Source organism: Lepisma saccharinum, chromosome 13 (genome assembly GCF_977018435.1).
Source record: "Lepisma saccharinum chromosome 13, izLepSacc3.1, whole genome shotgun sequence".
Taxonomy (NCBI): Eukaryota; Metazoa; Arthropoda; class Insecta; order Zygentoma; family Lepismatidae; genus Lepisma; species Lepisma saccharinum.
The window spans coordinates 82,692,355-82,720,302 of NC_139241.1; the positions used below are offsets into that span (position 1 = coordinate 82,692,355).

At 36.8% G+C, this 27,948-nt stretch overlaps 1 protein-coding gene across 2 annotated transcripts; it reads left to right on the plus strand.

Annotated features, from left to right (window-relative positions):
• Positions 1–3,153: 3,153 nt before the first annotated feature.
• On the plus strand, positions 3,154–27,849 carry LOC145997472 (trypsin-like). Of its 2 annotated transcripts, XM_083134553.1 has the most exons (8): positions 3,154–3,298; positions 5,409–5,569; positions 6,712–6,774; positions 12,915–13,054; positions 21,178–21,269; positions 22,714–22,817; positions 24,893–25,089; positions 27,526–27,849. In XM_083134553.1, the coding sequence occupies exons 2-8, from the start codon at positions 5,512–5,514 to the stop codon at positions 27,685–27,687; spliced, it is 816 nt and encodes a 271-aa protein (XP_082990679.1). In that variant the 5' UTR covers positions 3,154–3,298; positions 5,409–5,511; the 3' UTR covers positions 27,688–27,849. The 2 variants fall into 2 exon arrangements, with proteins under 2 accessions (XP_082990679.1, XP_082990680.1); XM_083134554.1 differs by lacking the exon at positions 24,893–25,089 and having other exon boundaries at positions 27,526–27,613.
• Positions 27,850–27,948: the final 99 nt, after the last annotated feature.

Consider the following 27,948-nt stretch of genomic DNA (forward strand, 5'->3'; position numbering starts at 1 on the left):
GTAAACATACATGTTTCTTCTTTACTCTTCGGTGGAACGTTGAGGAAATTATGTAAACATACATGTTTCTTCTTTACCCTTCGGTGGAACGTTGATAAAATGATGTAAACATACATGTTTCTTCTTTACCCTTCGATGGGACATTGTGGAAATTATGTAAACATACATGTTTCTTCTTTACCCTTCGGTGGAACGTTGAGGAAATTATGTAAACATACATGTTTCTTCTTTACTCTTCGGTGGAACATTGAGAAAATTATGTAAACATGCATGTTTCTTCTTTACCCTTCGGTGGAACGTTGATAAAATTATGTAAACATACATGTTTCTTCTTTACTCTTCGGTGGAACGTTGAGGAAATTATGTAAACATACATGTTTCTTCTTTACCCTTTGGTGGAACGTTGATAAAATGATGTAAACATACATGTTTCTTCTTTACCCTTCGATGGGACATTGTGGAAATTAAGTAAACATACATGTTTCTTCTTTACGCTTCGGTGGAACGTTGAGGAAATTATGTAAACATACATGTTTCTTCTTTACTCTTCGGTGGAACATTGAGAAAATTATGTAAACATGCATGTTTCTTCTTTACCCTTCGGTGGAACGTTGATAAAATGATGTAAACATACATGTTTCTTCTTTACTCTTCGGTGGAACGTTGTGGAAATTATGTAAACATACATGTTTCTTCTTTACCCTTCGGTGGAACATTGAGAAAATTATGTAAACATGCATGTTTCTTCTTTACCCTTCGATGGGACATTGTGGAAATTATGTAAACATACATGTTTCTTCTTTACCCTTCGGTGGAACGTTGAGGAAATTATGTAAACATACATGTTTCTTCTTTACTCTTCGGTGGAACATTGAGAAAATTATGTAAACATGCATGTTTCTTCTTTACCCTTCGGTGGAACGTTGATAAAATTATGTAAACATACATGTTTCTTCTTTACTCTTCGGTGGAACGTTGAGGAAATTATGTAAACATACATGTTTCTTCTTTACCCTTCGGTGGAACGTTGATAAAATGATGTAAACATACATGTTTCTTCTTTACCCTTCGATGGGACATTGTGGAAATTATGTAAACATACATGTTTCTTCTTTACCCTTCGATGGGACATTGAGGAAATTATGTAAACATACATGTTTCTTCTTTACTCTTCGGTGGAACATTGAGAAAATTATGTAAACATGCATGTTTCTTCTTTACCCTTCGGTGGAACGTTGATAAAATGATGTAAACATACATGTTTCTTCTTTACTCTTCGGTGGAACGTTGAGGAAATTATGTAAACATACATGTTTCTTCTTTACCCTTCGGTGGAACATTGAGAAAATTATGTAAACATGCATGTTTCTTCTTTACCCTTCGGTGGAACGTTGATAAAATGATGTAAAAAATCAATCAGCAGACCTACATAAGAACGAGTTACATCAACATTTATATAATTTAATCCTTCTTTGATCTATGGTAACCTATTTTTTTATGAATGCCTTCTAATTCTTATCGTCGTGAGAACAAAAAAAGTGCTTTTTCTTTAATTTTTTTTCCAAGCGATCACTCTCTTTGAAATTTTGTAAAAAAAAAAAAAGAACGGATGGTTCAATCTTATTCGTTTAAATTCGTTGCTTTATTGAGCTCATATCTAGACCTTGGATACTTAGATTCCAAAACGTGTGCTTTCATGTTCCTAGAATAGGATCTAAAAATCCTAAAATGTGTTCTAAAAGTCTTAAATTGAGCTATAATTACGTTCCGAAAAACCTTAAAAATACTGATTTGAGCCATAGTAAATAACAATCAAATATTATTTTCCTAACGGTATTTTCATTTGTATACATAATTTTCAAAATTATTCACAAATGATTGTAGGTAATAACAGTGACGGTCGGCGGCAAGTATTATGGGTAGTGCCAACGTGAAGAAGAAAACGAAAAAAAAAAATGCAATGGCCCCGCCCCCTCCTTGAGGTTGTCCCACTGGCCAAGATGTTTATCCTCGTTTGGTAACGTGGAAAACAGTGTGTGTTTAAGTAATACTAATACGATTCATCTTCACTCACTAACCTATCTTTATACACTACAGGACACTTCACTAATAACACAATTACAAGAGGAAAGTAAAACAAATCTTCTCACCTTGTCCTCCCCCATGCACACGTATTTCAACTGGATGTTGAAAATATTCTAGACATTTGATGTAAAAAGAAATTGTCGAAATGCCAAAGGAAACTCGCATCACCATAGGATTTTTTACTTTTATATTTTTTAAAAAGTCTGGATGGCCCTCTAGGCGCATCTATCTATTATCAAAGTGTTCATTTAACTTTGGGAAAGTACTAGGTTCGTTTCTCCAAAAGTTGGCAGAAAAAGATATAGTACCTTTTTCATGAATTACTTCCCCAACGGGTCTTACAAATCCGTCGTATTTAGCGACTTATCTCTGAAGATGGCAACTGTGTCAACACTGCGAAAGTTCCCTCGCTGTGCCAAGCGAAAACGAGCACGGCTGGTGTCTTATGGGCTAACCCCATTGGCTAACACCACCCCCTGCCACCTTCTTCCCGGCTCATGGTGGAAATGTTACTCGCTGAGACTTCTCCAACCCTCTGCACGTGTTTCAACTTGGTTAGGCCAGCTCTTGGGTGGCGCGGACCGCTGCCTCGCCGAGGGTACGAAACAGCTGACGATGCAGTGAGGAGGTTGGGGCGGTCGTCACGTCAGCTTGGCCGATTGCAAGATTCGAATCTCCTTGTCTGTAAACTATCAATGTATTAATTTAACAATACTTGGGCTATGTATGCATTTCTTCTGAGGGTAGTGCCATGGCACGGCGGCTCTCCCCCTTGAGCCGCCGCTGGGTAATACTACACTTGTGCTGTTAGTAAAAGTTACTTGTTGATATGAAGAACGAATTACGCGTGTATAGTTTTCTACACAATACCAGGATGGCTAGATCACCAGCAAATTCTTGAATCCCGGTAATTATGCGTGAATTATTAGTTCCAGGAATTAAGCGTGAATTCTGCATGAATATCTCTCCGTAGACGTTAAAAACTGCAACTTTCATTAATCCAAATCTCATTGAATTTTTACATATTTATAAATGCCCCGAGGCAAGTTTTTCACGGTATAGCTTTTATTTTTATCGAGGAAGGAAGAAAAAATCTGCTTGGAAAATAAAACAGAATTCTCTCAATCCGCTTACTTTGTTAGTGCCCTTTCCAGACCAATTTACCTAACAGACGGAAGAATATTACAGGATAGGATATCTTGAAGTTGATTAGGTAAACTTGATTTTGAAATTGTTATACAATTAACTATTTTTCGTAGATCCCGTAACATTTCTGACTTGTGTTTGTATATTTCGAGTTTGAGTATGTGATATTACAAATGTATACTCCACACCTTAAATTAAATATTTATAATATATAAATACCGTTCAATTGAGTTAAATTAGAATCTTGTTGGAAACACACAGATCTTTTTTTTTTACTATTAATATATTTATATGTGTGTAGGTGGTGTGAGGCGATAATACAAAACTTGAAATAGAGAAGACACCTGCTACCACCGATTAATTTTTGGAAAGTTCGCCTTGAAAACCTGGAATTATACTTGAATTGTATTTTGTTCCTAGAGTGGCCACCGTGAAGACATTAGAATCATTCTCATGTTATCCACAGTCAAACTGCACTTTTTGTCTGTGATGATCATCTTAATTGTTGAAAATGATCCTTCAACTTAGTCAGTGGTGCAAATTTGAATGCTGAAACGTTACTTCTGAAGGCATGAATGCCACAAAGCACCGAACTGACACGAAAGTGAGCAAGACCACACGGATCAGAAGTTTTTGCACTTTGGACTGTGCATATAACGTTGGCGACAGACATTTTGCTTTCTTCAGAGTTTTGAAAAAAACATCATGCACTTGAACGAAAGGGGAAGGTTACATAATTTAGAACTACATAATTTGTATTCATGTCCAGATATTATTAGAATAATTAAATCAAGAAGACTTAGGTGGGCAGGCCATGTGGCACGAATGGAAGAGGAAAGAGGAGTTCACAGGATTCTTGTTGGGAAACCTGATGGTAAGAGACCTGTAGGAAGGCCAAGACGAAGATGGAGGGACAACGTTGAGATGGACCTAAATGAAATCGGTAGGGATGGAAAAGAGTATATAGATCTTGCTCAAGATAGAGACAGATGGAAGGCCTGTGTTGCTGCAGCCATGAACCTTCGGGTTTAAGAAGGCTAGAGAGTTCGTTAGTTAGTACTTGAACGAAAGGAAATTGACAGAGAGTATGTTTCAAACCGTCTAGTCATCGTTTCGTAGTCAATTTGGTAATTTTGTATCTCCTATTTTAACATAGTGATGTTCCTGGTTGTCATATCATGCTCATCACTTAAATAGTATTACTTAAATTATTATTATTATTAGTTCATGTAATAATTTAAAAGCGGTGATGATTTGTGGCAAAAAGCAAGAACACATGAAACATCCTCTACCCTTTGTGTATGTGACTTTTGAAGACAAACCCAGTCCTTCCCTATTGCGGCATTAACATTTCTACTGTTCTACTATCTGTTTTGTAAAATCAGGTACAGATTAAACTTACTGCAAAATCACTTTTCAGAGCAGTTTAAAGAGACAACAAATTCAACTGGACCATTATCTGTCTCTGCTTTTACTATCAGTTCGTCATGCCTTGGGTTGTGTATGCAGTAGAGGTTAGGTAAGCAAATCAGGTTTGTGGGGCCCCCTGTCGTGTTGAACTTCTATGAACAAGACCAGTCTCACCTCTTAACTCATATGTACAGTGGGATCCATGAGTATTACCGTGCAAATTGTCCATCACCATGTTCGTGCACTTTATTTGACCCAATAAGAGCTTCAAGAATTAAAAGAAAACTCAAAACAAGCTGTTGACAACTTCTGCACCAGCATACATAAAAATCCATCACTTAAAAACACATAGGATGGAAGAGAAAAATTAATGAAAATAGTCATGGACAATTTGCAGGGTAATACTCATGGATCCCACTGTACGTACAGTAAAATAATCTATTCCTAGTTCCACACCACAGATCTGGGGAAGAAACACTTGCGGTTAGAACGAAATTAATGCTCAGTTAGTGGTATGGAGCATTAAACAGAAGTTTTTAACCGAAAACTACTGCATTTTAGCTAACTTAAAAAGAACAACAAATCCTTTGCCCTTACAATATTTCGGTGGTCTTTTCTTCTTTGCTCTGCGGGGCTGGACAAATTACCGCATTTGTTGTTGTACATGCATATATTTGAGTATGTAAAGGGCATAGCAAAGGCATGTTCGCAATTTATAGATCCCAATATCTCCAAAAGGCATGATGCAACTTGTCGTCTTCTTTCAGTGAAGGGGGGGAAATACTGAACGTGTCGTGGTCAACACCGATAACCTGCTGGTATGAAGGCTTCCATTGGAATTGTGTCCTGCACTCAGGGACAAATCTCAGCATGGTAAAGTTTGAAGCAGCCATTTTCCTAACTTCATGCGTCTTCTTCCTTCAAGCTGGTAAGTTTCTTCAACTGTGGGGGTCAAATATTCAGCTCCAATTTTTTGTAGAACGACATCTACGAAAACACAAAACAATATTATAACAATTTTGTAATAATTTTGTACAATAAATAAAAAAGTTGTGCAGGTCAAGTAACATTAAAAAATCAAAATTTCTACCTACCATTTGTTTGTAGTACCACTTGCGAGAATCGAAAATTAAACAGTGCGGGAATTTTGTACTGTTTTTGCACAATTTTGTACAACAAATGAAAATGTTTGTGCAATAACAGAGATAATTGAAACTCCAAAGTTGTCCTTCATGAATTGAAAAATTAATACTGGAGGAACTTAGTACAATTTTTTACAAGAAATATAAAATTTTGCACCTATCTAATAAGTGAAGAAAATCAAAGGTGATACTAGAAATAAATGATGCATTAACAAGTTTCGAAAATTTGAGAATTTATGGTGGAGGAATTTTGTACCATTTCAGTTCAATTTTGTACAACAAATATTCAAGTTTTCTAATATATTTATTGCTAGATCTTGTAAAATAAGTACAATATCAACAGATGCAGCTGATTATGGTGAAGGAGTGAATACACATTAGATCAAATTTCTCTTCTTGCATAGATACAATAATTAGGAATTAATATCAATGAAATATGATCTTACCAGGGATCGAAGATGAACCAGTTACAACTATAAATACCTTACAGACTCTGAGATTATAGTAATGGGCCACTTGAAACGGTTCATTTCAGCCACAATCATTAAGGATGCTTTGTTCTAAAATATATAACAAATACAATTTCTATACATAGTAAGTTTTTCATTTTCAGCAAACAAAACTCACAACATAAAAATTAATGAGCAACAACGTTGGTATCATAAACCAAGAAAATAGTATCTTTAAGAAGAAACTTTCTATTTGTTTGTCTATTGTTTAATATATGTCTCTTAATTAATAAAAAAGACACAATTATATTATAACAAGACATATATTATTATCAGAAACTATCTACGTAACCATTGTAATGCATATAGTGATGGAACAGCCTATCCTTGTGTCAGCAAGTATCTTTCTGATAAATTCTTTAAATAAGACCTTCCTTTTTTATAATTTCAAGTGTATTAATGTGTTATTTAATTTCCAGGAGACAGCAGAGGCGCTTTCCCGGGGGAAACTAGGATCGTTGGTGGCAGCACTGCTTCACAAGGTTCGTGATCTTCATTTTTTTTATTTACATATGTTCAAGTGTTGAAAGGAGCTTATTTTCATTCGAGGCTAATAGACGGCAGATGATGGCTTCAGTTTACAAGCTACTGAATACAAAATCGTCGTTTAATATTATATTGATCAGTAACTTACTGTTACTTTTTACATTTTTCTAGAAAATATTGATTTTTCTACTGTTCTTCCGCCTTATTCAGCACAAGGTCTATCTGCATTTCAACTTGCCGCAATTGAAATTCTTCGTTTATAGTACAGTAGGATTCATGAATATTGCCGTGCAAATTATCTATAGCTAACCATGTTCGTACACTTTATTTGACCCAATAAGAGCTTCAAGACTTCAAGAGAAAACTCAAAACAAGCTGTTGACAACGTTTGCACCAGCATACATGACAATCCATCGCTTAAAACATAGGTTGTAAGAGAAAAATTAAAGAAAATAGTCATGGATTATATGCACGGTAATACTCATGGATCCCACTGTACAGTTAAATGTAATACAAGAGCAACTGCATTAATTCGTGTCTGGAATACCCTACGCAATGATTTACTACTGAGTCAAAATAGTTGCTGTAGTTCCGTTTCTAGGATCTTACAGATACGACGACGCATATATTAACAATAACAACTATTTATTACTGCCAAAACGGTAAGATACAAAATTGTACAAATTTCTATGACGTCTTCACCTCGAGACCGCCATTCTACCGGATACCCACAGACTATTCAATCCCGCGTAAAGTGAGCATAGTTGCCAGTCCGCAACATTCCCCCCTTTGCGAACATTACGCGCTAACAATACTATTTCTACTTTTACACATACACTAGCTAATACTAAATTATTTTACATGTATATGCCCTTACATATTTTCTCCATTTATGATTTAGTCACATTTTTAGTTAGTATATCAGCTTCTAGATTTTCTGAATTTACATGTTGAAGATACACATTCCCATTTGCTACATCCAGTTTTACAAAATTATATTTTCTATTTATATGTTTAGTTCTTGCCTTTACATTGTTACTTGAGATCCAATCAATTGCTGATTTACTATCAGTTTTAACAATCACTGGTCTATTTACAAAATTTCCAACATCTAATTCTGATATTAAACTTATGACCCATTTTATATCACACAAACCTTCACATAATGCAATCAATTCTGCCTCACAAGTAGACAAAGCAACCAAATTCTGTAATTTGCTTTTCCAGCTGATGACTGAGTTTCCAACCTTGACAAGATAGCCAGTACGAGATTTTGCTTCTACTGCTGTACTCCAACTTGCATCCGTGCATAATTCAAGCTTACCACCTTCACTTGAAAAATTTAATGCATAATTGCACGTACCTTTCAAATATCTATATACTCTTTTTACTGCTGCTAGATGTATTTCCCTTGGATCTTTACTATACCTTGACAATTGACTCACACAAAAAGCTATATCTGGTCTTGACCCTACAGATAAATACATAAGAGAACCTAACATTTGTAAGTACTTTGTTTTATCAACTGGTTTTGACTCTTCAAAATTATGCAAATCTTGGTTCAAATCACCTGGTGTTTTCACTGGATTACAATCATGAAGTTCATACTTCTTTAATATTTTTGAAATATAACCCTTTTGTGACAACTGATAACCTTCTTCAGTTACAATTATATCCATACCCAAAAAGGAACTTATGCTATTATTCTCTTGAATTACAAAATATTTCTGAATTATTTGCATTATCTTATCTATGCTTTCATTATTTGGACCTACTACCAAAAAATCATCAACATATACTCCTATGTACAAAAGTTCTTTTCCTGTCGGTTTATAGATACAAGGATCACTTTCCAGTCTTTTGAAACCTATTTTGGTGAGAACTTCGTTCAGTTTCTCATTCCAACAAAGACCTGATTGTGGTAACCCATACAAACTTCTTTGTAATTTACAAACTTTGTTTTTATGCCTATCTTCCATGAACCCTTCTGGTTGTTCCATGTATATTTCTTCCCTTAAATTACCATATAAATATGCAGTTTTTACATCATAGAGTTTTACTTTCATTTTGTAATGTGCTCCCACAGTTAACAATACACGTACTGATTCCATTCTTATTACTGGTGAAAACGAACTCTCATAATCAAAGCCTTCTCTCTGTCCGCAACCAACTGCCACCAATCTTGCTTTTCTTTTGTATATTGTCGCATCCATGTTCTCCTTTGTACTAAATACCCATTTGCTTCTTACAACCTTCATGTTCTCCTCTCTGGGAACTAATGTCCAAACATTATGTGATTCCAATGCTTGCATCTCTTCGTTCATTGCAATCTTCCAATTTTCACTGTACGCTGAACTCATAGCTTCATCGAAAGTTTGTGGTACGATATCTTGTGCAAAATTTGTTTGTTCTCTTGCTTTTATCCTCTCAGATCTTTTCACACCTAGACTTTTAAGTTGATCTTCATTTCTTTTCAAATTTTCTTTGTGTCTTGTTTTTAACACTTCGTTTGTTTCTCCTTTCTTCCGTCCACTTCTTTTGGCTCCACTGTCTTCTATGGTTAACTCATCTGTTTGTATTTCTTCTGGTAGATCTTCAGGTGTTAAGTCAAGAAATATGTCCGGTCCTCTTTCTTCTACCTTCGATTCATGCAAATGGACATTGCTGTTGTCATATTGCTTACTTTCCCTGTCTTCATCATGTTTATACTTCAAGTTGTTGAATTCTAGTTGCTCTTCCAAATTACAATTCATCAGTAAGCCTCCACAGTTTCTTTCATCAAACACAACACTTCTAGCTTCATGTATTTGTTTTGTTTTGGGGTTGTACAGCCTGTATGCTTTCCTTCTTCTGGAATACCCAACAAATATTTCCTTTTCTCCCTTTGGTTGAAATTTGCTTCTACACTTCTTCGGAATGTATCTGTATGCCACACATCCATATACTTTCATATGTTTTACTGTAGGCTTCCTTCCCGTCCATCTTTCCATTGCAGTTTTTGTGTCACCATCCTTGGTAGGTATACAATTTTTGATGTACGCTGCCGTTGCAACCGCTTCAGCCCAAAATTCTATGGGTAACCTTGCATCAATTAACATTGTTCTTCCCATATCTAGTAGTGACCTGTTTGCTCTCTCAGCAATACCATTACTTTGTGGACTGTATGGAACAGTTAACTGGTGATCAATACCTTCTTTGTTAAACAACTCTGGAAATTTACTGTTAACAAACTCACCTTACACTTTTTATACAATTGTTAGCTTCCTTTTCATATTGGCTTTTAAATTTTACAAAGTAATCAAAAGCTTCATCTTTAGTTTTGAGAAAGTATACAAACACCCTTCTACTGTAAGTATCTACAATAACATACATGTATTTAGCACCCCCCAATGACTCTTTTTCTACAGGTCCACATAAATCCATGTGTATCAAATCTAGTGGTTTCTCACATACATCATTGCTTTGTTTAAAAGGCAGTTGTACAATTTTTCCTTTTGTACATGCATCACACAATTCTAATTTTTCTGATGTTTGCTTAAAATCTAAATCTCTTACCATATCACTGTCCTTCATCTTATTTAAATATTTTTCATTCAAGTGACCTAATCTTCTGTGCCACATGTATTTTTCATTGTTTACATTAGTTTCCATACTTAAGCATACATCCTTACAATGACTTACATCTGATCTTACATACGTTTGTAACGTGTACATACGATTCTTTTCCTGTGCTTCTGCCACTAACATGCCATTTTTGTCAATTATCCTTGCACTATTTTTGGAAAACAACACTTCATTATCATGATTCACCAAACCTCTAACTGACAATAAATTCAAACGCAAATCAGGTACATATAATACATCATAAATACACACATCGTGAAGTTGGCCATCATTTGTGACTGTTGATACCTTAATGTCACCTTGTACTTTGGCCTCCATTGATTTTCCTTCCTCCGCAAGTTGCACTTCACTTTGCACTTCCCTTCTATTTATCAGCCAGTCTTTTTTATTTGTCATGTGAGATGTACAACCAGAATCTATACACCATACCTGCACTTCTCTTCTGTCTTCCTGCATGTCGTATACACTGTAAGCAGCTTCCATGTTGTCTTCGCATGTGAATCCCGTCTGTTTCATTTTTCCCTTCGGTGTTTTAGAAGATGTAGATGCAGAGGTAGACGTAGAAGGTCTCCTAGCTTGAGCTTTCGCACCTTCTTTATTGTGCCAACATTCTTTCAAAAAATGTCCTACTTTTCCACACGTCCAGCATCTTCGCACAGCTTCTTTATTCTTCCAATACTTCTTATCCCGTGCCTTGTATGCCTGTTCGGATTTTTCATTGTAGTCCATTTTATGCAACCTAACCTCTTCTTCTTTTAAGGTATCTTGCACTTCTTCAATGGTCGCACCCCTTTGTGCTCGTAATACTGCTGCGACGTTTTCATACTTTTGATGAACACCCCGTACAATATGATACACTACTTCTCGTGTCGTAATTGGTTGACCCAATGCAGCACTTTTTGACATTATGTTTCGTGCTCTCAAAACATATTCGTCAACACTTTCCTTCTCACCCATTTTTATGTTCTTCATTTCCACACCTATATCTATTATTTTGTCCTGTGTGTTTCCCGTGTGAATGCGTTTAAGTTCATCCCACACTGTTCTTGCACATGTCTCGTTAATGAACAGTCCAGCCTGGTCGGGCGATAAAGTAACAACTATGACACCAAAAGCTTCGTCATTTTTCTTTTCCCAAACAATTCTAGCTTTTTCTTCTGTTGGTTCATCATTCAATATTGCGTCCTTGTACAATCCCTTACTTCGCAGCACTGCACTTACCTTTAGTGCCCAGACATGATAGTTGCCATTGTTCAGTAATTCTATCTTACTCACGTCTGCCATTCTGCTAACCACGAGGCTGCTACCACTGTAGTTCCGTTTCTAGGATCTTACAGATACGACGACGCATATATTAACAATAACAACTATTTATTACTGCCAAAACGGTAAGATACAAAATTGTACAAATTTCTATGACGTCTTCACCTCGAGACCGCCATTCTACCGGATACCCACAGACTATTCAATCCCGCGTAAAGTGAGCATAGTTGCCAGTCCGCAACAGTTGCATCTGCTTATATATAAATGTCTAATCTTCGAATGTCAATACTCCCTTCTACATATATGTAGGATATGTAAACTGGATAATGAAGTACCATGCATATGGACACTTTAATTCCAATAATTGCAAATACATACTACGTTGTCTTTTTTAACGTCGAGGAGTTATGAATATTCACATAGAAGGGAAGATATGGATAGACGAAATATGAATACACTAACTCTACACGAAACACAAACAAAGGTTTAATGATCCTTCAGCAGTCGTGAAACATGGCTTCCAAGGAACTACAATTAACTCTGTGGTAATCAAACACAGAATAATAAAAGGTTTTTAGTCTGTGGTTGATTTAAAATGTGTTGAAATTTCAATGGAGTTTACTTCGCCAAATTTCAATGTAATACTATTTCAAATTCATTTTCATCCTTGCAAAAAAAACAAAACAGAAGTTTAATTTGTAGGGTCCACAGTAGATTACTCCATGGAACCACTTTCGCTCTCTCCTACACGTTCGAGTCTCCCCCCCCCCTCGAGGGTATACAATGGAATATCGTTTTAATGTGACAATAATCGTAGACACAAATACGTAAATTATCCGTCTTGGCAGATTCAGCCCACAATCATCTGTTTCATTTTTTACATATCACTGTATTGGTAAGATAGTCTAAACTACAATTTAACATCAGGATGATGACTGTGTTCACATAAGTTTCAATTTCACTGCGTCTTTCAATGCACGATCCATATTTGATGACCCACTACCACAGACAAATTACGGTTACACGTGTACTACTGGGCTTCGAGTGTATACACCTCGTCTTTCCTGTTCGAACTTTTTTCGCTCGAAGGAAGAAGCTCTCAATTCCGTACGCTATCTAGCGTCCTCCGTGGCGCTCGAACGAAATCCTTTTCCTGTATCACTCTAGTCTACACCTAATAGAAGCTGCACGTCGTTTCACCTTAATTTTAACCTTCAAAGTAATTTCCGAAATGAAAATTCCATTGTAGGTCAGTTCCCTTACCAAGTTTCACTGCAGGCTGTGAATGGGCGCGAATTCCGCCACTTCTGCGGGGGGTCCATCGCTAGCGAGACATGGGTGGTGACCGCCGCCCACTGTATGGATTTGGTGAAACCCTGGCCCTTTCAGGTACGTGAAATAAGGATGCCCTAAAATGGTCGAAGGCTTTTGCTAAATCAGGGTTTGCTATTGTACCTCTTCAAGATACACTGCAGAAATTGATAATTATCATCTTTATGCTCTGGGATTTCATGCTGTCATGATAGAAATTTTTGTTGTATTCATTATACACAAATGTGTCTAATTTTAATAATGCATATTTGTGTCTAACACATTTACAGCTTTGTAAAATAGTTTTTTTTCCTCTATCCAAACCTACTTTCACTCTACTTTCACTCATTGGCAAGATACAATACTTCTCGTAATATTTCTGATGAACGCAATTGGATGTTATTTTTTTTACAGATGTCTGCATTGCATTTATTTCTCTTTCATCACCGATTTATGTATTTCGAACAAGAAATTCATAGAAACGAAATTTGAAAACTGAGACACGATTGAAATTATTAATTTTGTATGTTATTTTTATTTATTTATTAAGAACGCAACATGCAGATGCCCAATTCCAGCGTTCTATAAACTGAAGTGTAAAATTGCATTTAACAGTTGTAGTATCACGCATGATGCATTTACTTGAAAAGCAAAATTAACGAAATTGAAACAAACAGCAAAAATAAAAATATCAGAGATTTATATAAAGGTGTAACTGAGTTTAGAAAGGGGTGGCAACCTAAAGTAAACTTGATAAAAGATAAAGACGGTGATTTTCTAGCTGACCCAAGCGATATTCTAAATAGATGGAAGAACTACTTTAATGACCTTTTAAATGTCCATGTAGGAGATAAATCAGAAGTAAATGAAGTACACACAGCAGAACCTTTAGTTCCAGAATCTAACTTGACTGAAGTTAAAGATGCTATTAAGAGGCTAAAGAATAACAAAGCACCTGGCATTGATTTAATACCAGCTGAGTTAATTAAATATGGTGGAAATTCATTAATATGTCAAATTCATAAATTAATTTGTTTAATATGGAATAAAGAAGAAATCCCTCAACAGTGGAAAGAATCCATAATTGTTCCTGTGTTTAAGAAAGGTGATAAAATGAACTGCAATAATTACCGTGGAATTTCTCTACTCTCAACAACATATAAAATATTATCTAACATTCTTTTAACAAGACTAACCCCATATGCTAATGAAATTATAGGTGATTATCAATGTGGATTTAAACGTAACAGATCAACTACAGATCACATCAGACAGACACTTGAAAAAAGTGGGAATATAATCAAAATGTCCATCAGCTATTCATTGATTTAAAAAAAAAAGCATATGATTCGGTCAAAAGAGATAAATTATATAATATATTAGTAGAGTTTGGAATACCTCAGAAGCTTGTTAGTATGATAAAAATATGCACCAGTGAAACAGAAAGTAAAACTCGTGTGGGTATTAATATGTCTGACAAATTTACAATTCATGATGGGTTAAAACAAGGAGATGCATTATCTCCATTGCTCTTTAATTTTGCCTTAGAATATGCTGTTAGGAAGGTAAAAGAAACTAAAGAAGGACTAAAATTAAATGGTGTGACTCAGTTGTTAGCATATGCAGATGATGTAGACGTACTGGGGGATGATGTGAATACAATTAAGAATAATGCTAAAATATTTTTCAAAACTGCTAAAGAGATAGGTTTGGAAGTTAACAAAGAGAAAACTAAATATATGCTTACAGGCCGAAACCAAGTGTTAGGTAATAATCAAAATCTAATTATTGATAACAACTCGTTTGAACCAGTTTCCAAATTCAAATATTTAGCAGTAATATTAACAAATGAAAATTATATTAAAGAGGAAATAAAAAGTAGGCTTAATTCAGGAAATGCATGTTACTTCTCTCTTCATAAACTTTTGTCTTCTCGTTTAATATATAAGAAACTAAAAGTTAAAATATTCAAAACAGTAATTTTGCCTGTAGTATTATATGGATGTGAAACTTGGTCCCTTACATTGAAAGAGGAACATAAATTGAGAGTATTTAAAAATAAGATCCTTAGGAAAATCTTTGGACCTAAAAGGGATGAGGAGACAGGTGAGTGGAGAAGGTTACATAATTTAGAACTACATAATTTGTATTCATGTCCAGATATTATTAGAATAATTAAATCAAGAAGACTTAGGTAGGCAGGCCATGTGGGACGAATGGGAGAGGAAAGAAGAGTTCACAGGATTCTTGTTGGGAAACCTGATGGTAAGAGACCTGTAGGAAGGCCAAGACGAAGATGGAGGGACAACGTTGAGATGGACCTAAGGGAAATTGGTAGGAATGGAAAAGAGTATATAGAACTTGCTCAAGATAGGGAAAGATGGAAGGCCTGTGTTGCTGCAGCCATGAAGCTTCGGGTTTAAGAAGGCTAGGGAGTTAGTTTAGTTAGTTAGTATCATGCATGAGGTCTTAACGTAATGAAAATGTTTTATATAATCACAACTTGGTTTACATTTACATAAATATTATTATTCTTACCTGTGACATTGTACTCATTCATAATATATATATATATATATATATATATATATATATATATATATATATATATATATAATATACTTAACTGATACAATTATACAATACAATACATTCAATAAAGATATATAATAGAATCCAATATAACGAAGATATAAAGATAGAACAAGTACAAAGATATACGAGTAAATTGATTTGATTTTTTTGATTTGATTTAGTTTATTTTACTTCGCGTTTTGTGCCTCTTGGCTAATTTGCGAAGATGGGGATGAGTGATGAAATGATGAAATTGATGAATGGACATTCACAAACAACCAAGCCCGACCGGGATTCGAACCCAGGACCCTTGGCGTCGCAGCGCGATGTGCTAACCACTTTTTTTATTTATTTACAATTTTTCTTTCATACAGTAATTTGCAGGTTTTGGATAACAATAGTTCTTTTAACATTCCATCAGCACCTTTAAAAAATGTGCGAATAATATTTTTCTTTTATCTTGAGACACTTTATGATATTCCTGTTTAACATATATTAAAAATTGATCATGAAAATCTATACCTTTATATATGCAGACAAACAATATATAATGTCCAACCAACCATTGTACACTACGCAATTTAGTACATGGAAAATACGAAAACGTAGGTAACATTATGTTATGCACAGTAAACGCATTGGGATGGGTGCGACAAATTTTTCCTAATAACACACATAGATATTTCCATGTTTCACGTATCCGTATGCATTCACTTAGCCAGTGTGAAATCGAACCATTTTGTTTACACCTGCCACATAGTGGGTCTTGTAACAGTTTTAATTTATGTAATTTCTCTTCCGTCACCACTATATCCTGTACCACACAGTACCACGCAGATTTTACCAAGGGCGATAAATGCGGTGCGTGAACATTGTTCCATATTTTGTGCCAGGGATGGGTTGGTTGATTAATCATTATCTTGCAGCTAGGCACTGTTGCCAAACAACGTGACTGGTATAATTGAGATACTTTTGGTATTTCAAGAGGTTTCGCTGAAAGTAGTATATAACAAATTTCTAGCACTGATTCTTGTAAATATTTATACTGCGGTGGCACCGTTGATACAGCGATCGGAGACTGCAATTCTATGGTGTCCAGAATCTGCTTAAGTATCACACCCTTTAAGCTGTCTGGGAAGTTTACTAACATTGGCATATCTGCTTGTACTCGGAGAGCTTGGCTTTTTAAATCCACGTAAATCAAGCCAAGTCCCCCGCACCGTACCGGCAGACATACATTCTCGGACTCACCCGCAACATTTGGTGTGCCCAAACAAACCAGTTTATCGCACTTCTTATCTGTACAAAATCCAATTTCCTCATCGGAATCACTCGTGCCACAAACCAGAGCTTTGAACTCGCATAAATGTTTACAAAGGCTACCCTGGCAACCAAGCTGAGGGCACGAAGTTTGTTTTGTTTAAGTACACTTTTCAGGCCAGCAATACATATTGAATAATTTTGAGCAATCATTTCTTGTAAAGAGTGGGTAAAAATTATTCCAAGTATTTTCAGTGCATTTACTTTTTGAATTTTATCGTTTTGATACGAGTGGTTTGTAGCATCTAAGTGCATCCAATGAGTTTTATTATAGTTAAGCTTTAGGCCAGCCACCGAGCTGTACTTTTCTATCACATTTTCAAGTATTTCCATATCTGTCGGCAGTTTCACAAACACAGTGGCATCATCAGCATAACCTAATAATTTTATCGTTGTTGAATGAATATTTAACCCCTGTAATTGCATTTCAAGTACCTTTAAAAATGGCATTAACGCTACACAAAAACTGATCATAGACATGGGATCACCTTGTCTGACACCCCTTTGTATAGGAAATGTCTTAGTTAAAAAACCATTGATTTTTACACACGATTTGGCATCAGTATATAAACTCTTAATCGCATTTACAAATTTTGGACTACAACCCATCCTTAAAATTACAGCATATAAAAATTCGTGCTGTACAGTATCAAAAGCATTTTGAAAATCCAATGCCACTATACCATGGTGACCTTGTATGGTCGTATGTCTATAACTAGTTATAACATCACGAATTGTCTGTAAAACAGTAAATATCGATCTATTATTACCATAACAGTATTGATGGACACCGATCATTCTTTCCATATAAGGCAAAAGACGACGAAGTAAACATCGTGTAAAAATTTTATAATCCGTGCACAACAAAGATATAGGTCTATAGTGTTTTACTATCGTAGGATTAGGAACTTTGGGAACCAGGACGATTACACCTGTATTGTATCGTCCTTCCCAAGCAGTGTTGATGAAATACTGCATTTATCCAGTCTGTCACAATATTACCTACCAGTGACCAAAATCGTTTATAAAATTCTATGGGAATACCATCTATTCCTGGCGATGAGTTATTCTTCATTCCTAGAATGGCTTCGTACACCTCAGCCGCTGTAAAGGTCTTTTCAATTCGCAAGTTGTCATTAACAGAAAAAAATTCCGGAACTTGTAAAAATATTTGTTCCTGAGCTGGATCATACCTTGTTCCTTGAAATCTAGAGTGATAAGCGCGGTAAAAGATTTCCTTTATGTCAGTCACATTACTATGTTCCGAATTATCTTCGTCTATTATATTATGAATCGTCTGGCGTTTTCCACGATTACGTTCATGTAGAACATGACTATTATTGGCCATTTCAAGAGGATCAAAAGGTAAAAGTTTACTACGTATTTTGCACCCACTTCTTTTTTGCGCGTGTAATTTCAACAATATTGCCTGTACTTGTTTAATGTTCTGTTGCACTTTTCCCCCTCTTACCCTTCATCAGTTAGCTCTCTCAATACTTTATAATAAAAATTGTATTTATTATTCCAATCCTGGTTCCGTTCCCTACTATATTGTCTACAAAATCGTGTGATAGCTGGCTTTAGATATTCATCCCACCACTTAATTATATTTATTTGTTTCGCTCTTAATCGTTCCCAATACTTCCATTTCTCTTGGAATTTGTCAGCAAAAAGTGGATCATCAAATAAAGATATATTCATTTTCCAATATCCATACCCATATTGTATATTTGGCAGTTGCATATTTACCGCCATTATAATTGCACTATGATCTGAGAAGCAAGTTGGCACCATATTAACATTAGTGATATTAGGGATAATTGATGGTGAAACATAAAATCTATCTAACCGTGAAGCACCCCCATCCTTTACATATGTGAAGCCTGCACTAGTTGGGTGCAAAGTGTCCCATGCATCTTTCCATTGAAACCCAGTTACCAAGTGTTGCAGCGCATTGGATGTATTAAATCCAGGGCGCTGGTCTTTTGGCAACAACACACAATTAAAATCGCCTCCACAAATAATATGTTGCTTATTACCTTGAAGTTCCGTCGCTACTTCAGTTGCGAAAAATTCATTGCGTTGCTGCCTTTCATTACTACCAGATGGCGCATACAAATTACATATCCACAGGTTTTCCACTTGTACAGTTGTAATTCTACCACTCGGATGGTATTCTACATTTAATACAGGTATATTGTCTCGAACTAATACAGCTGTTCCTTGCGCTGAATATGTGGAATTATTATAGACAATATAACTAGAGGGTAACTCATAATTAGTTATTGCTACTTCTTGAATGAGAGCAATATCTATAGCGGACTGAATTAGAAAGTCCCCCAATGCACTTTGTTTTGTAGTTTGTTTATGTTTATACTAGCAAGTCCAATGGTGGTAAGCATAACTATGGATATGTAAACACTTGCTTTTACAATACCGTTAAATATATACATTGTTTTACTGTTTTAGGTCTACCTTACACACAAAGATTCTTAAAAGGAAAAAAAATAACTACACTTTATACTCTGGCTCTGTATGGAATATTTCACACCAATCACCTAATCAAACATCATATACCTTTACTCATTTTACACATACTATTTCTGACTTTCAGTTTTACTTGCACCCACACATTCACTAGACACACTAGGGGAAACACTGAATTTGGATCCGATCACAGGTTGTAAATCAACACTCGGGGCCAAATTTGTCACGCTTTTGGATCTGGTTATACGCACTGGGGAGGGGGCTATTGCCTGCTGCTTCACATTCTTCTTGTGGTGGGGGTTAGGTGCCACCTTTTGTTGTACTTTTTTCTTCTTCAACTGCTTCTGTTCCTGGAATCTCTTCACATTTGATTTTCTTTTGGCATTGTCCTTCGTACCTGTTGTGGCTTCACCAAACTGAACTTTGCTTTGTTGATCTTCTGTATGGGATCCTCCTGCTTCGTATATGTCAGTCTCCATTTCACGATTACTCGTAGTTTCAGACTCGCGCATCTCTTGATCAGTTTTTTCCAGACTGTCAGTCACCAAAACGTTATCCCGTACATCCCTGTGGAGGTTGTCTAAAGATGCCACCTCTTCCGCCCACGATTTGCTATGGATAGACACAGGTTGAGGTGTTTCCTTGGTAGGGTCCAGTTGGTGTTCTAAAACATCAGCTTTTTTCGGCTCTATTTTCAGATTTTTATCGCGTTCATTGTTCACAGTTTTTTCTTGCAACTGCATTGGAATTGGCAACACTGTAAATTGTGTGTCAGCCTTTATATCCGTCTCATGCGCTGAACGGTGGCTAAGTGGTCTATGTACCTTTGCTGCATATGACTGCTTAGACTGGTTTTCTACAGGAGTAGCACATGCTCCAGTATTATCTTGTATCACTCGCTCACCCACAGCACCACGTCGTTGTGGACAAAACCGTGTTGTGTGTTGAGTGTCTTCACATATTTTACAGTTAGGTTTCTGTCCATAATATGTTACCCAATATTGCATACCCTGTATTGATACATAGGACGGGATTGGCTTATTCAGAACCATTCTCACCAACTTAATGCCTCTACGAGTTTTATAAATATGCTCATCCGAATATCGCTCTTCCACCGGAGGGGTCTTAATTTCACCATACTGCGCAAGCACTGTACGGATATGGCTATCGGTTATTTCCATTGGTATAACATGTAATCTCACTAGTGTAGTTGTCCTATCAGCCCAGTCTAATCTAATTTCATGTTCATCATCCTCATCACAATACACTAACTTCCCTTCAAATTTATTAATTAACTGTTCGCCTAATAGACGCGTCACTAACTTAATATATATACACACTTACGGTATTGGTCCAGTTCAATACTTAATACCTGGTCTTCAGTCAATGCAAGAGTATCCCGTATCCAACGATGAAGCATCAGCGATGATGGGCACTTCTTCACACTTGAAAACCATAACTTTAGCGTATTTACGCGACGATGAAGTGGAATTTCTAACTGGCGGAATACTTGGTATAATTTGGGATGGGGACTGTTTGTATCGATCAACATGGGGAGATAGTGCAGAATAGGTTGGGAATTCGAGTAGTGGGTATGATATATATAACTCATAATTAGTTATTGCTACTTCTTGAATGAGAGCAATATCTATAGCGGACTGAATTAGAAAGTCCCCCAATGCACTTTGTTTTCTTTTGTTTTGTAGTTTGTTACAAATATATTTTATGTTATTTAAGATGATAACGAGTGACAGTACATACATATTTTTATTAATGGAGCATACAACAAAGAAAAGTATGCATTTTTGTCACATTTTCAGGTTGTTGCTGGGATACACAACATCAGAGTACCCGAAAACTCGGAGCAGAGAAGAGATGTGGCCCAAATCATAGTCCATGGGGGCTTCGACAGGTAAATCTACTTCAAAATGTACTACGCAAATGCTATTTGTACAGACAATATTATATTTCATTAAGGTAACACTATTAGAGTGTAATTCAGGGGAAAGAAACATATCATAACTAACTAGGTATGTGTGTGGCTAATATACTCGTATGCTTAATGAAATGAAAAATTAAATTTGTCTCCTATGCAATGCAGCTACTGGCGTAGCAGCCGTCCCCGCAACCTCCGTAATGCGGAGGGGGGGGCGAGGTGTAGGGGTCCACAATGGGCCCCTGAAATTTTATTTATAATCGGGGACTAGCTAAATATTGTACATCCGTTCTACTGGCATCATAATCTTTTTGTCACTAAACGGGGCCCAATATTTTACTTGCAGGGGGCCCCCAGAGAATTGCACTTCGCCACTGAACGCAACGTACCTTAAATCACACAGAGAGTGTGGAGATAAGGTTCTTTAAGCCACGTTAGTCCCTTCCCTGCTTCAATCGCAAGGTATACAATGGACATTCCCGCTACACTATGTCCCGGCTACCTGTGAAGCAAGCGAACGAAAACAAGACGGCTCCACAAAATCAACACGTGAGAGGGAATAGGATTGCGTGGAGGGGAGGAGCAAGCCACTGCAATTACCCGTGCTCTCTCTGCCCACTCAATCTCCTCCCCTTTTCTGTTGCTATACGCGTCCTTGCTCCACTATATAATAATATTCTTATGGTTGATTGATTGATTGATTTCGTTTATTTTACTTTGCGTTTTGTGCCTCTTGGCTAATTTGCGAAGATGGGGATGAGTGACGAAATGATGAAATTGATGAATGGACATTCACAAACAACCAAGCCCGACCGGGATTCGAACCCGGGACCCTTGGCTTCGGAGCGCGATGTGCTAACCACTCGGCCACAGGGTCGGGAAATATTCTTATGGTTAGTATAATTAATGTACATATATTGCGTAAATATTTAGATTGAAATTGTTTAGAGAAAACATTGAATGTTTATATTTCAAAAGTATTTATTGACATTAAATAAATAGTAACAGTTAAATTATAAAGAAGGTAAAGTGTTCCCCTGTGCTTAGCACCACGCCATGAAGGCGTATAGGGGGTGTGGGGGTAACGCCTCACACTTTCTTGATCCGGTCGTGAGTGGGGATGATGTGATCAGCATCACGCCCCTGACCGCCTTTGCCCCCCAGGGTTTCCCCCAGGTACCCATGTTATTCGACGCTGGGTGGGCGCCGGGGCCGCTTCCACCGTTAGAAAAGTTCCCGGATTTGAACCTGCCGGGGATCGAACCCGGGACCTTTAGCATGATAGTCAGACGCGTTACCGACTGAGCCACCGCGGCCACCAAATTATAAATATTAAAATTGTATCATGCCAACCCATCATTTCTGCATATGCATACCCACACTTCCACTACTAAGATTGTTAAACTATCTTCTTTTGCAGGAGTTCTAAACAGAACGACATTGCACTGCTTCGACTATCTCAACCACTCACTTTCAACACCTATGTTCGTCCGATAAGTTTAGATACCTCTGGGCCTCAAACAGGTAAATACAAATTGGGGAAATAAGCAACAATGTATTATTTCCAGATTATTGCTAATGAAATCATAGTCCTGTTCCACCAATATCTTGTATTGTATTTACAGACAAAATCATGTCATGGATAACTTTAGTGACTTAACTATAATCATTATATCGCGTTCTCTGTACGGCCATAATTTAATAATTTGCTGTTCAATGCGAGAAAATAACTAAAACCTCCAAATAAATATATAGAAATTGTTCAATAGCTAGTAAATGTTATATACACACAATATGTTTGATTGATTGATAGAATTGATATTTTAAGTCCACTTTAAGAACAGTAAGGCTAATCGGGACTGGACCTACAGTTTAAAGTGGGATCCGTACCACTATGTGCCTCCACCGGGGATCGAAGCCGAGACCCCTTGATTATATACACAATTATGTTTATCACAAATAAGCAATGTATAGCTTTCTCATTTCTAGTTTAAAACTTATAAAAATGATATCAGTCCTATGAAAATTTGTTCCATAGGTAGAATATGTTTTTTTTTAATTAATCTGCTTTTCACTAACAAGCAATATATAGCTACGTTATTTCCAATTTGAAACTTATAAAAGTGATATCAGTACTCAAAATGTAAATATATGAAGAATTATTCTATTGGTAGAATATATGTCCAATACCTATGCTTCTCACACAAAACAAACAAAACATATCTTTCTCATTTCTAGTACAAAACACATAAATATTATTCAATAAGTTCTCTGAATATAAAACACCTTATTGGGGAATGATATAAATACAATTAAGAATAATGCTAAAATATGTTTTTCAAAACTACTAAGGAGATAGATTTGGAAGTTAACAAAGAGAAAACTTAATATATGCTTACAGGCATAAAAGAAGTGTTAGGTGATAAACAAAATCTAATTATTGATAACAACTCGTTTGAACCAGTTTCCAAATTCAAATACTTAGGAGTAATATTAACAAATGAAAATTATATTAAAGAGGAAATAAAAAGCAGGCTTAATTCAAGAAATGCATGTTACTTCTCTCTTCATAAACTTTTGTCTTCTCGTTTAATATCTAAGAAACTAAAAGTTAAAATATACAAAACAGTAATTTTGCCTGTATTATTATATGGGTTTGAAACTTGGTCCCTTACATTGAAAGAGGAACATAAATTGAGAGTATTTGAAAATAAGATCCTTAGGAAAATCTTTGGACCTAAAAGGGATGAGGAGACAGGTGAGTGGAGAAGGTTACATAATTTAGAACTACATAATTTGTATTCATGTCCAGATATTATTAGAATAATTAAGTCAAGAAGACTTAGGTGGGCAGGCCATGTGGCACGCATGGGAGAGGAAAGAGGAGTTTACAGGATTCTTGTTGGGAAACCTGATGACAAGAGACCAGTAGGAAGGCCAAGACGAAGATGGAGGGACAACGTTGAGATGGACCTAAAGGAAATCGGTAGGGATGGAAAAGAGTATATAGATCTTCCTCAAGATAGGGACAGATGGAAGGCCTGTGTTGCTGCAGCCATGAACCTTCGAGTTTAAGAAGGCTAGAGAGTTAGTTAGTTTTTAGAATATAAAACTGTAAAGAAACGTGACGTTTCAAAATTATAGCAAGGTCTTCTTCTAAGTCTGAAGAAGACTTTGCTACAAAGTTGAAACGTCACGTTTTTGTTGTGTTTATTTGACAATAAATTCTGCCTTGGTCAGCTATTTATAGTGTTTTATTAAGCATGGAAACAAATCTTAATAGTGCTATCATCTGAATATATGTATGTTATGTGGACAAAATATATTACAATATCGATACATATGATTTTATACTGAAATTGTATTTTTGGTTATTTTACGTTGCTTTGATGTTACTACAAGATGGAGAGAGGTCTGTTTTCAGACAGGGTGAGATTTTCAGGGTAGGTTCCATGTCATAAACAAGCAAGTCAAAATTATCATGTCTGTTATCTGTAAAATGCAAATATTCTGTAATTGTAGATTTTACTTCTCTTGCAAAATACTAAATAGATAAATATAGGAGGAAGATTGCATAGATACTCTCTGTTTTCTAATAGGAGCCAATTGCTTTGTGTCTGGATGGGGCAGAATCAGTCCAACAAGCACTCCTTCTATATTGCCCCAGTATCTGCAATACACCACTGTTCCAACAATAGATAGAGCAACGTGCCAGAGGCTGCGGGGTCCCAATTCTCCAATTCTACAAAGCCAAGTTTGCACTGGACCACTTCAAGGAGGGAGATCAACCTGTGCGGTAACAATCTACATTGTTTAAATCTCTCTTTCAAACTGTAGCGACACGACTGTTACACACCGAAGTAAGAAACGATAAGCGACAGTCTGCACGCAAGCGATCACCGCGCATGTGCGAACAACAGGCCGAAGCAACAAGATGCACGCCATTGGGAAAGCCATCCGGACCGACCTACAAGCGACACATGCAGCTTGACGTGTGGTTTCATTTATTTCTGAATGTTGGTTTCCGTCGCTTGTCATCTTGTCGCGTGTCGATTCGGTCCGAAAGCTCCCTTAATGATATCGGCAACACGTGTTGTAGGGGCTTTCAGAACCGACGCGCGACGTGTGTTGGAAACCGACCCACAGTATCCAATGCTACTCTTTGACCTCATATGACGCGACAAACAGTGTGTGCTGTGTGCAGTGAATGCTTGCTTATAGACTGAAGGGAACCCATGTCATTTGTCGCTTGTCACTTCGGTGTGAACCCCTGTCACCTGTCGCATTGGTCTGAAAGCTCCCTAAGATTAATACCATTTTATATTTGACTCAGGTTTGAAAGATTTTCCGTTGCGAATGCTCTTATATATTATTTCTAACAAATACGAGAGATAGATACATAATATTTGCTTCATTTATTTGGGGTTTTAAGTTCACTTTATGCAAGGAGAGGATAATCGTGACAGGGCCTACAGTTTAAAGTGGTATCCGAACCACTATGTGCCTCCACGGGTTACGAACCTAGGACCCGTTGATTACAAGGGGACGACGCTACCACCACGCCATCGGGAAGGCTCTATATGATATTTAAAAATCTGAAACCTAGTCTCTATGCACTTGGCATATATTTCGAGGTTTTAAGAAGTATGTATTACCGAAAAACCATATTTTTTCACATTGTAATAAGTGTGTCCGTAAAATAATCATGGGTAGGGACATTGAATTTTCGCGATGCGCGAAATCGCGAAATGTGAAAAAAAAAAAGATGCAATTTTGAACATTTTGGACGTAACTACACCCCCAATGATGAAATATGCATGAGTTTTATTCGCAAAGTAATGCTAAATGTGTGCTTTTCCACGAAATGAAAGTTTTTTCGCGAAATAACCATGAAATATCATCAAATTAAGTAGAAAACACGCAAAAACCGGCAATCGAGGTTGTGCGCGCAAACTGTCGATTTGTAACGAAACGTTTGCCTAAAGTCTCCTACCACTTGCAGCTGAAGAACGTTTTATCTTCGATCACATCAGGAAGACGCTGCAAATTGGGATTTCCCATGCACATAATCTCAGTTCGAAAACTTCGCTCCCTGTGAAGCTGCATTTATTTCTTCCCCCAAATGTCTACTCAACTTCCAGTTTAATTGAACTTGATAGCTGTAGCAGCGATAAGATTAGTCTGTTTTTTTTTCACCGCTGGTATATACCACTGATCTAACATTTTATTTACCGCTCTACTCAGTTTTTATTTACCATAAATTTGTCTCCCTAATTATGGGGTTCAAACAGTCATAATTTTGGAACAAAGCATGGTAGAGAGATAAACGATACGTCAAAGCAAACAAAAACTCTCCAAGTTTTTACCTGTTCAGTAGACTTCGATGTGTGAAGCCTTACTTCCCTGCAGACGTCAAGACGATATTCAGTCTCTTCCCTTACACGGCAGAGAACATCCGGCGTGATAGACGAAACAGTTGTAGTGATTCTTGCTTTTAAATGGTCCAGATTTCGAACTTGACAGGAAAACACTTGTGTTTTGACACAAATAGAAATCCATGGGTGTAAGGTCTGGAGACCGTGGGGGCCAGGCAATCCACCCTCGTCCGACCCATCGCTGAGGAAAGGTTTCGTTAAGAAAATCCCGCACGATTGTGAAAAAATGTGGAGGAGCACCATCTAACTGGAAAATTGAATTCTCCGGTATTTGGGGCACTGCATACCCTTGTAACATATCCAGGAAGGTGGTCCCCGTTATTGTTTGTTCAGCAAAAGAGAAGGGGCCAATAACGCTGACTATCGAGCTGGTGCAGCTTCCGTGTCCTTGAAACACAATGCGCATGCGCTACCCCTCGCGCCTGTAGGTGTCAACGCGTAAACTTTCGCATACATAAACTTTGACGTATCGTTCATCTTTCTACCATGCTTTGTTCCACAACTATGACTGTTTAAATCCCCACCATTATTTTACGAACACTAATTACATACATCATTTAGTGAATTCTAAGAGTCATATGTTGAACTTAATCCATGAACATGTGTATACACACACAAGGAAAGCAATATGTGAATCTTGCCTAGCAAGAGTTTATCCAGAAATATCCATATGGGGTGTAAGAGCGAAAATATTAAGATCGTTTTGAGGATACGTTGACGGTTTTAGACGGGTGGCTGAGGTATATGGATAAATCACTACGCCTAAGCATCATTTAACTCTTGTTTGATTCCCTCAGGGTGACTCAGGAGGTGCACTCGCTTGCAATGATCGTTTGTCAGGAATTGTATCCTACGGGAGAATGCCTTGCGGATATCCGAAATCCCCGACAATCTTCACAAGAGTCTCCTCCTACACGAGCTGGATCCAGAGATACACGGGAAGAAGCGTCCCTTTGTAACCCTCTGGAGATTACAACGTCAGCCCTGAAGATTCAGTTCTCCAAGTCGAAGTCTGATGTGGATGGTGGGTAATGACGTGTGTGGAACTACCAGTATTATCATGTTGCACTTCTTTAATTTTATGACAGCTCTGATAATAAATTATTTATTTTATCCTTCTACTTATACATTTAATGTTATTCAGGATCCATAACGTGTTTTCACAAATGCATTATGGTTACGCACAAAGCAATGTTTTATCTAGTTGGTTTTTTACTGAC